Below are 12,202 nucleotides of genomic sequence, written 5' to 3'. Positions count from 1 at the left end.
TGGAAGGAAAGAAAAGGATTGATGGAAAAATGGAAGGAGGAAAAATAGAATGGATGTTTGGTTAGAAAAGAGAAAAGGATAGATGGAAGATTAGGGAATGGATTTTCCATCCAAAAGAATCTCTCCACATATGGAGGAATTATTGTAAGGAAAAGTAGTCAATGAATAAGTAATAATTAAACTTACTCATAATTTATTCAATGAATAAGTAATAGTTAAACTTATAATTTTTTTTTCTTTCCTTCCATTTTCCACTACGATACCAAGCAAATGATGGAAAGTACCATTTTTCATGTCATACCAAATAACAGGATGGAAAAAATATGAATTTATCCATACCTTTCCTTTTCCATGTCTCTTCCACTTTCTGTCGTTCTTCTTTTCAATATCTCCTACAAAATCAGAGCTATTGACCCCTTCTATTTAATTGTCCATGTCCACGGTCAATATTTTTTTTTTTTTTTCCTTTTTGATACATTGAGGTGGGAGATTTTAGTGCCAAACTTAATCCAACCCAAATCTGGTAAGTTAACAACAAAGATCATTATCAATCTAAATTGTCAAAAAAAAAAATGTCCACAAATCTTAAATAAACTCAATCGATATCTAACATGTTCAAAAAATAATTATTATTATTTCCAACATTCTATTAATATACTCATACTAAAAACTCAAAAATGTTTTCTAATTCTGACTAGTGGACATAACAAATGCATGCCAAAAATACTTTGGCCTCACACCTTAATAAATTATTGTTACTATCAAGTCATTCGTAATTGATACCAAGTACTACCTTCAAAGCTTATACGCAAAAGACCAGAGCCACCCAAAATCCATCCACCTCACTACCCCACATCAGGATAATTTATAACTGTCATCATTTAGTCAAAAGCTTATCTAAAAATAACGTCAAGCAATAAGCCATATATAATCAAACTTTTTTTATTAAATAAATTGTAATTTTATTAAAACCTTAACTAACAATTTACATCAGGTTGTAATATTGATTGTTATAGTATGGAAATAAAGTTCCACCTTGGCTAAACATGAAGGATACATTTGATACCATGTTCAATACTGTATAAGCTATCTTATTCAACGTTTGACTAGAATTGATGCGTTTAGTCAACTATATAAAGATGTCGAATCCACTATTTAATATAATAATATACCTTACTGTAAATTATATTAATCCATGGAGGATCAAGTTATTGCTAGATTGGGCTCTTTAGGCTTTTTCAAGTTTGGTTTCGCTTTTTTTTTTTTCCTTTTCTTTCACACCAACATCTTTCTTTTTCTTTTCCCTTTTTTTTTTTTTTTTGGGGCTACAGTATTGCACTTTTTATTTTATTTTTTAAAAAAAAAATCCTGTCTTCCAAAAAATTGCTCCATATTTCAGGTTTGCACATCTTTCTTTTTTTTCTTTCGTTCTTTCTTTCTTTTGTTTTTTTTTTTTTTTCTTTTGCCACAATGCTGTATTTTGTATTAAAAAGAAATCCTTTTTTTTTTTTTTACACAAAACTGCTTTTTTTTTTTAATGCCTACACTTCTTTTTTTTTTTTCCCCCCTAAAATGCCTGCACTTTGTTATTAAAACAAAAAATTCATTCTTCTTTGTTGATGCAGTACTTTTTTTCTTTTTTCTTTCTTTCTTTTTTTTTTTTTTTTTTGGTTTGGAATTATGCACTGCAATTTTGTGTTAGGTTCCTTTGTTATTATTAGCATTTTTCTTTTGTGTGTGTGTGAAAGTGTTACCTTTTTCTAAATTTTTTTAATATTATATAATTTTAAGTAATGAATTATTATTATTATTATTATTATTAATGATTCAAATTCAATTTAATAGAAAAGATAATTATTTTAAAAATTGATTATAATATTTAAAAAATGATAATTTAATTTTTATTAATTATAATGTAATTATTTAAACAAAATGATATGAATAATGAAATAATCATTTTTTAATAAAACTATTTTTTTGTACAAAAATTTATAATACAGTGTGATCATGCATTGAACATTGTACATAATATTATACAATACAAACTTATACAATACAGGCTAATATAATCATGCTTAATGAGCCTATATTGTACTAGTAGATAATATATTAATTTGTACTATATTATCACTGTACAATGTTTGTGAAAAACTATACAATGAACATGTATTAAATATGCATTTTTTTCTATTATTATATTAAATAAATTATCAAAAATTAAATTTTATGGAAAAATAATATTTAACCAAAGACTCAATTTTAAAATATTAGTACTACAAATAATTAGCAACATATGATATTCGTAAATGCAATATTCTCAATAGGTTAGTTGAATAAGTCTATTGGTTGTGGGAACTACCAACAGATTATCGAAGTCCAAATGAACTCCTAGACTGTCGGACCATTAAAATCCATGTAGATCTTAAAAAAGAAAAGGGATGCAATCAAATGTGTCATGAGGATATGTTCCAACGAAATATGGTGGAATGTAAAGTATGCGGGTTTAAGACCCTAGGAGTAAATTTGGCTAACATTTTTGAAAGAAACCCAATAGACCAATGAATCATTACTTATGGTAACAAACCGATGACTAAGCCAAAATATGTTTATGGGCTGTGAAAACCACCAAGGGATCGATGTCCACATGGACTCTTAAACTAACAGACCATTAAAGCATATCTGAATCTCACAAAGGAAAGGAATGTAGTGAAATGAGCCGTAAAAACAGGGTTTAACATCGTGTTGTGGAATATAAAGTTACGCATTGCTCACACACTATGACATAGATATGTATAAGTATGCGAGCTTAGGAATCCAAAAACAACTTGGCTAACACTTTTAGAAAAAGCTCAATAAGTCAGTGGTTAGGCCGTCATATTAGAACTTTGTTGAAATATTAGAAAGAAGACTTCATGAATGACACAATGCAAATAGTTTGTGATCGATCCCTTTTAATATAAAAATAAGAGAAAAATTCATTTGCATCATTTCACTCTAACCATTATTTCACTTAAATCCCGTACGATTTGAAAAATTATCATTTATCTTCTTTTAGTTTTCTAATATATTGTCAAAAGAGACCAATTTTATAGTTTCATTAATTTTTATTAGTTAATTTTAACAATTAAAGACTAAATTTGTATTTTGACAATGTTATTATTATAACATATAGATTTAACTTCCTTTTGGTCTTTAATTTTTAAAATTAACTGGTATAAACTGATAAAATTAACAAAGAGATTAGTTTTGATATATATCAAAACTGAAGAAAGGTTAATGATATTTTAAAAAAATATAAAATATAAGTGAAATAATAGCAAAACTAAAATTATATAAACGAAATTTACCCTAAAAATAAAATTTAGAAAAGAATTAATTTCTACAAATAAAGTTGGAAATAAATATATAATAAAAACTAATAACAACATAATAAGTTAGCAAAAAAAAAAAAAGAAGAAGAAAAAAAATAGAAAACAATCAATTTCTACAAATAAAGTTGGAAAAAAAATACAAAAAAAAATAATAATAATAACAATATAATAAGTCAGCACAAAACGAAAAGAAAAAAAAAATCAGAGAAATAAAAAGTGTTTCTTCGGGTAAAAGGAGGAAGTGTAAAGCAAAATTAGAAAATAAAAGAAAAAAAAAGTTAAAAAGGAAAAAGGAGCTTGAATTTGCGAATCCTTGAAACCCATCTAAAAGGGTGTTAGTTTGGATGTGAAATAGATGTGGGCCTAGTAGTGTTGGGGAGGTCTTTTACGGCTCAAACTCGAAAGTTGTTATTATGTGTGCGTCTCACATGCATTTTTGTGCAGCTAAAAAGTTACCAAACATTTATTTGCACTGTTTAATGCTATGAGGGATATTATGGTATTATCCATAAATAATCCAAAGGTCAGATGAGTTGGAAAAAACTGGTGCTTCAAATAGTATTCAACATAGTGATTGAAAACGTTATTTACAAACATATTATTATTTTATAGAGCACCAACCACCTTTCTACATCACACTCTTTAAAATGACAAGATTAAGTTTGACTTGCAGAATTTGAAATTTATTGTCTATGAAAATCATGTCTCAAGCTGTATTTTCAGGGGAAACCAATCTTCTTCTCCTCCTCCTCCTCATCATCATACCTTTCCTATTCTATATCCTCAAGCAGTTCAAAACTTTTCTTATATCCAAATCCCCATCGATTCCACCAGGTCCATTTCCATGGCCAATTATAGGCAACATTCTTCAAATAGGAAATGAACCTCACCTAAATTTGACAAGCTTAGCTCAGACATATGGTCCACTCATCTCCCTTAGATCTGGTAACCAGCTTCTCATCGTTGGTTCATCGCCTACTGCTGCAATGGAAATCCTCAAAAAACAGGATCGCAATTTATCCGGACGACATGTTCCTCATGTTACACCAGCTAAGGATCTTGAACTCAATAAACTTTCACTTGGATGGGCCATGGAGTGCAATGATTATTGGAGAAATTTGCGTACCCTTTGTCAAGGAGAGCTATTCTCAAGCAAAGCAATGAGGAGTCAAGCTTGTATAAGAGAGAAAAAGGTGATGGAAATGTTGGAGTTTATAGGCAAAATGGAAGGTCAAGTAGTGAATATAAGAGACCTAGTGTCTGCTGTTGTGTTCAACATGCTTGGTAACATTATGGTCTCCAGAGATCTTATTGACTTGGAAGATGAAAGTCTAAATATTGGGGAGATGAATAAGCTTGTGTGGGAATTTGTAGAGGTTGTTTCTATTCCTAATATATCCGATCTGTATCCTATACTAGGTCCATTGGATTTGCAAGGATTAAGAAAGAAGTATATGAAACTCCATGAAAGGAGCCAAAAGATATGGGGTGAAATTATCAAAGAAAGGAAGGAGATGGGAAAGACTGGCAATGCTTCAAGTCAAAAAGATTTTCTTGATGCTCTCATCGACAATGGTTGTCCTGAAGAACAAGTCAATATTCTGTTTCTGGTATTCTTAATTATTCCCCTATATTCCATGCTTTCTAGCTTTTTTTTTTTTTATATAAAAATAAATAAATAAATAAAAGGAAAAACGCATGGTGTTTTTACTTTATTGCAAGTTTATGAAAGTGACAAAATATTGTTATTATATATGTGCTCTCTGTGTATGACCTGTACTCAAATAGAGAATATAGGTAGTCACGTCTGTTAAAATATATATATATATATATATATAATAATTATCCAATTAGAGTAGGTTGATTTTATAATATTAGTATAAAATAAAAATAAAAAAGTTAGATTGAAATAAAAATAATTGAGTTACTTTAATTAATTTGAACGAATTGTACATTCTGAGTAGATCATAATTGTGTATATTTATATACACACACATTATTTTAAATATATACATATATATATATATATATATTATTTTAAATATATATATATATATACATGTAGATATATATATATATATATATGCTGTCTCATATATATATATGCTGTCTCTGATACTCTTAATCACTTTTCTGTATTTCTTGATTTCTAGCTTAAAAAATAAAACAAAACAAAATTAGGTGTTTTTAATTTATTGCAAGTTTACTAATCAAGGTGACAAAATATTGCTATTAAATATGTGTTCACTGTATATGACTTGTACTAAAATATATATTATGTTTAGTCAACTCTTATAACCCCAGATCCACACACACACACACACACACACACACACACACACACACACATATATATATATATATATATATTTAATATGTTTAGTCACATCTCTTATAATATGCTTACTATATCATTCAATATTTTTTATGTAGAAAGCACCAGTTTTTGTGTGCAATGCATGCTTAACGTCCAGTAAGGATGTGTAAATTAATTAAAGTTTAACTTATATATTCGTAATATTTTGCGGAATTTTAAATATGCATATGCATTTTTTATATATGCTCTTCTTAGCAGAACTATATATATTTATAAATTTTTTATGATCCATATCTGGTATGCATTATAATTTATACGTTTAATGCCAGATAATATATTATCTGATATTAAACATATATACTTAATATACACTGTAACATAGTTATACACACATATATATATATATATATATATATCTGTAACAAGGTCTTTAATAAATCATCTCTGATATTGAAATGATCTCATCCAATGAGGTATGAAAGATTGAAAGTTAAAAACAGTTATAAATACAAGATTTTTAACCTCCAATGTTTTATACATTGTTCGATGAAGTCATTTCAATAGCTGAGATATTCGTCAAACACCTTGATACATGGAAAGGCCGCTCTGTATGTTAATTTAGAAATAGAAATGTTTTTTTTTTTTTTTTTTTTGATAAATTGGAGAGGGATATTTTATCACCAAGTTTTGATTTCTAGTCTTCGAAATTATCACCAACGATTATTACCAACAGGATTATCCCATGGAAACAAACTAAATTGGAAAATAAATATAGTTTTGATTAAGTAACATGTATTTAATTTTTTTGTTCTCAGTAAAAATGTAAAAATCATGTATACATCCCCTATAAGCTCATAGGTTACTTTCTTATGGAAACTCATCTGCAGGAGCTATTTATTGCTGGAACAGGCACAAGTAGCTCAGTAATTGAGTGGACATTGGCAGAACTAATCAGAAATCCCAGATGCTTGAAGATTGTTGAAGATGAACTTAGTAGAGTCATCTACGAAGATTTCATAACAGAAATACATACATCCAATTTAACATACCTTCAAGCTTGTATCAAAGAAGCAATGAGATTGTACCCTACTTCACCATTTCTACTCCCACATAGAGCTGTTGAGTCATGCCAAGTTATGAACTACACCATTCCGAAAGACTCAATGATTTTGGTGAACATTTGGGCAATCGGACGAGACCCCAATTACTGGGAAGACCCATTAGTATTCAAACCCGAGAGATTTATAAACTCAAGCTTGGATTTCAAAGGAAACGATTTCCAATTCATACCCTTTGGTTCAGGGAGAAGAATGTGCCCAGGCGCAGCTATGGCTACCAAACATGTTTCCTTGATTGTTGCTTCCCTCATACATTCCTTTGATTGGTCTCTTCCACAAGGAAAGGATCCAAAGGACATGAATATGAATGGAAAATATGGCATTGATATGGTGAAAGAAGAGCCTCTCCTACTTATTCCCAAAACTAAAAGTGAAGGTAAAGATTGTTAATCCATCTAGCCTAATTAACATATAATATGCAACTACGCTAGTATGGACCCTCTTTTTATATTAAAATTTTATTTGTCTAGGCAGCCACCGAACTGCCTCCACAGGGACACATCTTGAAGCATTTAAAAAATAATAATAATAAAGAAGTTTGCATTTGTCTTACATTTCAGTTGTACCATAAACTGTATGTTTCATGTGACAAGACAATTTTCAAATTTTATGTAATTAAGACGTAAATCTGGCAAGTTATTATGTTATTTCATCAATGAACTTGGATCAATATTGTATACTAATATTTTATTAGTAGATTATTAGCAGAATTTTTTTTTTTTTTTTTAAGTTCAATCTTAAGGTAAAACAGTATATAAACTGTCTTAGCCATACCATGGAGACTCTCAACGACCATGTTCATGGTAGATGTTCTTCTTCTCAACTTTGTTGTTCTCTCAGGTTCTGTCTCACACATGCTTGAAAAGGGCAGATGAAAATCCAAATATTTGGATCTGAATTGCAGAGGAGATGGACTCTGCTACAACATCTGACCCACTATTATACTTGGATTTGTGCAATTCTTTTTTAATTCTATATTTTTTTTTTATTGGAACAATGTTTATTTTTAGTTCAATAATGCGGATATGCATGAATAACTAATTAATTGCATAACTGAACCTCTTGGTAATCTGGTTCTGTTATTCTTATCTTCTTTAATCACATTCTCATACAAAGGGGAGGTGTGCTTGAAAACGATATACTGCTTCTAAAGGCTTAGAGTTTGTAACCTTTCCATTTGTATTCCAAAGCTGTGTTAAAAAATAAAAAATAAAATTAAAAATTAAAAAAAAAAACTGCCACAATTGCCCAAACATTAAATAGGACAAGAACCAATTTTTTTATTTTTTTTTTAATAAAAGTAGGACATGAGCTTTGGGTGATGTTATACAATCACCAACCAATGGTTAATTATTATTATTATTACTGGCTACTGTCAGCAACAAGCAAATAGTTGGTGTGGGGGAATGGGATTGCATAAGCTACAAGATTTCTTAAACATGTAGGCAGGTTAGTTAAGGAAACACATGAAAAACCAATAATTGGCTTTATGTCAAACAATTGTGTTTTGGAAATATACAACAGCTTAGTAGATTAAATTTTCCTTTTGGTTTGATTCTCATGTTGAGGATTTCTGTGGAAAATAAATTAAGGAGACTTTGGAGGAGAATGGAAATTTTATATAATGTTCCTAAAGATGCATACTTTTTCTAGTACCAAGTTGTGGTTTTTCTATTGGAGAAGTAGTTGGTGGCTTGCAAACCAAACTATGCACTCAATTGTTAAATTTGTGGAAGAAATTGTGGGGTTTCATATGCTAATACAATAGTTTTTTGTCACTACATCATAGAACAATAAAATAATATTCTAAGCTAATAAAATAATAATCTAAGCTAATCAAGAATGCGATTGACGAACAGATCTACAAACATATCGTATACAGAGTACCCTGCACCTTTGCTATAACACACTTTAAATTGATGATTCAAAAAACAGTTTTAGTTGCAGAAATTCAAATGGGGTTTATGAAAATCATGTCCCAATTCTTAGAGGAAACCAATCTTCTCGTCCTAGTCATCATCACCATACCTTTCCTATTCTTCATCCTCAAGCAGATCAAAGCTTCATCTATATCCAAATCCCCACCAATCCCACCAGGCCCATTTCCATGGCCAATCATAGGCAATATCCTTCAGATTGGAAAAGACCCTCATCTAAATTTGACAAGCTTAGCTCAAACCTATGGTCCTCTCATCTCACTCAGATTTGGTAACCAGCATCTCATCGTCGGCTCATCACCCACTGCTGCAATGGAAATTCTCAAGACCCAAGATCGAAATCTATCTGGTAGATATGTTCCTCATGTTGCACCAGCTAAGAGTCTAGAACTTAACAAATTTTCAATGGGATGGACTTTGGAGTGCAATGAATACTGGAGGAATCTACGCACCCTTTGTCGAGGAGAGCTGTTCTCAACCAAAGCAATAAGCACTCAAGCTTGTATTAGAGAGAAAAAGGTAAAGGAAATGTTGGAATTTATAGGTAAACTGGAAGGTAAGGAGGTAAAGATTAGAGATTTAGTGTCTGCTGTTGTATTCAATATGCTGAGCAATGTTATGGTTTCGAGAGATCTTATAAACTTGGAGAATGAAAGTGTAAATGGGGAGATTAGTAGGCTTGTGAGGAGTATGATGGAGGTTGCTTCTACTCCAAATATATCCGATATTTTTCCTATTTTAGGTCCATTGGATCTACAAGGATTGAGAAAGAAGTCCTTGGAACTGTTTGATAGAAGCCGGAAGATATGGGAGGCAATCATCAAGGAAAGGAAGGAGATGAGAAAATCTAGCAATGCTTCAACCCAACAAGATTTCCTTGATGCTCTACTCGATGAAAATTGTCCTGAGGAACAGGTTAACATGTTGTTTCTGGTATGATTCCTTCTCCTATCTCCCCTGTCCCATACATAAATATTATATATTCTGTCACAACAAAACTGTTTATGCAATAAAATGTGAGTATTTTTAATCAGAAAATTAGTTATAACAAGAAGCATTGGCCTTGTTTAGCCATGTGGCTCAAAAACGGTTTTCTGTTTTTTGAAAACTAACTTTTCCTTTAAGAAATGATTATCACGATTGGATCAACACTTGTAATAACAAAGTTCTATAATTCTACAAACAAAATTTTGTGTCACTAATCAAGTTCATGAACTACTATTAAACACCATAATTATTTGATAGTTGGACTGATTTGTCATGTGCTTGCAGGAGCTATTAACTGCTGGCACAGACACTAGCAGCTCAACAATTGAATGGACATTGGCGGAACTAATTAGAAATTCAAGATGCATGAAGAGTGTTCAAGATGAACTTGCTAGAGAAATCAGACAAGATTTGGTTAAAGAACCTGATTTGACCAACTTAACATACCTTCAAGCATGTATTAAAGAAGCCATGAGGTTACATCCTCCTGCACCACTTTTGCTCCCACATCGAGCTGTTGAGTCATGCCAAGTTATGAACTACACCATTCCAAAAGACTCAATGGTTCTAGTGAACTTTTGGGCCATTGGTCGAGACTCCGACCACTGGGAGCATCCATTAGAATTCAAACCAGAAAGATTTCTCAACTCGAGTTTGGATTTCAAAGGGAATGACTTCCAATTGATACCCTTTGGAGCTGGTAGGAGAATTTGCCCTGGTTTACCTATGGCTGCTAAGCATGTTGCTTTGGTTGTTGCTTCTCTTATCCATTCCTTTGACTGGTCTCTTCCACATGGACAAGATCCAAACAACTTGGATATGGCCGAGAAATATGATCTTACTATGATGAAGGAACAGCCTCTCCTACTCATTCCTTTAACTAAGTTTTAAGGTATACATTATTGAAATGTAACATATAGATATTTTGAAAGTTTATGTAATTTAGATTCTTGTGGCTTTGTATCCGTTGTGTCATATTTCCAACTTATGATGAAAAACATTAAAGAGAGGATATATTTCAATCTTCCTCTCCTAGTCAATTGAATCTTCATGCTCTTATCATTTCCTCTGCCAATGTGAGAAAATTTGTTCCTAACAAGTCAGTTTGCAAACCAATGTGGGATTACAAAAAAGGGTCATTTGAATTTATACTCTGTGTAATGAAATAATTTAACTAAAATGTGGATAAAAGTTGAATATATTTCCAGATTATTCTACCTCCATGGTTATCCCTTATAATGGCCATTAACCCTCACATTGACAAACAAATCTTTTCAAAAATGACATTAAAGTAGAACACTAGCTTACAAATTATAATTATGTCTTAGAAAATTCAGCTTTGATGAATTGTTTATTTCCAGAATTGATCATAATTAGGCAATTTAATATAGAATTACCTTACTCAAGTAGTAATTCTGAAACCACGTTTGAGGATTTTATAATGTAAAAGTAGTTAGAGATGAGCAACTAAGTTATATATGCAATCAATTAGTTAGATTGAGGAAAAGAAAGTTGTCGAGGTCAAATTCTAATATTATAATCTAAACCACTTAATTATACAAACCTTAAACAATTTGACTAAGATTAACGAGTGACAAAGCATTGTAATTATCAAGAACTACTTGTGAAACTCACACCCATCAGCACCATGGATATGATTTCACTGATTGACATGTACTTACAGGGAGCTATTACTTACTAGCATCTCCTTTTTGTAAAATAGTATAGGACAGGCCCTAAGCAATTATCAATTTCCATGTAATATAGTTGTTCGTAAACACACAATATGGTTTTATACCAAAGTTTTATGTTATTTATATCTTGAGCTGGCTTGTATCATGTTTCTCAACTAGCATACAACAAAAGATATTTATACAAAAATTTCCTTAGCAGAGGATCCATTAAAGAATAAAATACTCTCTATTTTGGGTTATTTTGCTTGTTCCACACATTTCTTGTTGTGATTGGACCTTTTCAATGTTTTGGGTTTTCACAGGTAGTGGAGCTGGGTTAAGTTGTTATTGAACCCAAATAATCAACCCAAGGCCTAAAGATATAGGTCATAAATATCTGAGAAAAATGTACGTCGAAATTATGTATTCTTTTTTCTTTTTTTTCTTTTTTTTAAAGGAAAGTCTTGAGAAAAAGTGAATTTGTGAGTTTGTTATTTGACTGTCCTTGTTGGAAAGGATTTTTTATGAGATAAAACCGAACAACAAACAGGTGAATATGGTTGAATTCATAACTAGCGGCTCTCCTAGACTCTTGAACATGTTGTAGAGCGTCATCGTTTCAAAAGTCATAAACTGTTACTAAGACAATGATAGAACAAGACAAGTCGGTGAAAATATTTCGTCCATTCAAGGACCACTAACTATTACTTCCTTCCATTACTTTGCCGGTAGTGTCTCCATCATATTCTTTATTATATTGCTGTCACTTTCATTTGTCTTCTTCCTTCAATTCCTCTCT

General features: G+C 30.9%; 2 protein-coding genes across 2 annotated transcripts; both read left to right on the top strand.

Moving 5' to 3' along the window:
* Positions 1 to 4,069: 4,069 nt before the first annotated feature.
* LOC107430020 ((S)-N-methylcoclaurine 3'-hydroxylase isozyme 1) lies at positions 4,070 to 7,458 on the top strand. The gene is made up of 2 exons (XM_016040800.4): positions 4,070 to 4,981; positions 6,576 to 7,458. The coding sequence occupies exons 1-2, from the start codon at positions 4,073 to 4,075 to the stop codon at positions 7,194 to 7,196; spliced, it is 1,530 nt and encodes a 509-aa protein (XP_015896286.3). The 5' UTR covers positions 4,070 to 4,072; the 3' UTR covers positions 7,197 to 7,458.
* Positions 7,459 to 8,586: 1,128 nt separating this feature from the next.
* Positions 8,587 to 10,797, top strand: LOC107430019 ((S)-N-methylcoclaurine 3'-hydroxylase isozyme 1). The gene is made up of 2 exons (XM_016040799.4): positions 8,587 to 9,676; positions 10,016 to 10,797. The coding sequence occupies exons 1-2, from the start codon at positions 8,726 to 8,728 to the stop codon at positions 10,619 to 10,621; spliced, it is 1,557 nt and encodes a 518-aa protein (XP_015896285.4). The 5' UTR covers positions 8,587 to 8,725; the 3' UTR covers positions 10,622 to 10,797.
* Positions 10,798 to 12,202: the final 1,405 nt, after the last annotated feature.

The sequence above is a fragment of the Ziziphus jujuba genome, chromosome 6, assembly GCF_031755915.1.
Source record: "Ziziphus jujuba cultivar Dongzao chromosome 6, ASM3175591v1".
NCBI classification, from domain to species: domain Eukaryota; kingdom Viridiplantae; phylum Streptophyta; class Magnoliopsida; order Rosales; family Rhamnaceae; genus Ziziphus; species Ziziphus jujuba.
Note: the sequence above shows the minus strand (reverse complement) of the source record. Positions and strands in the feature narration are given on the sequence as shown.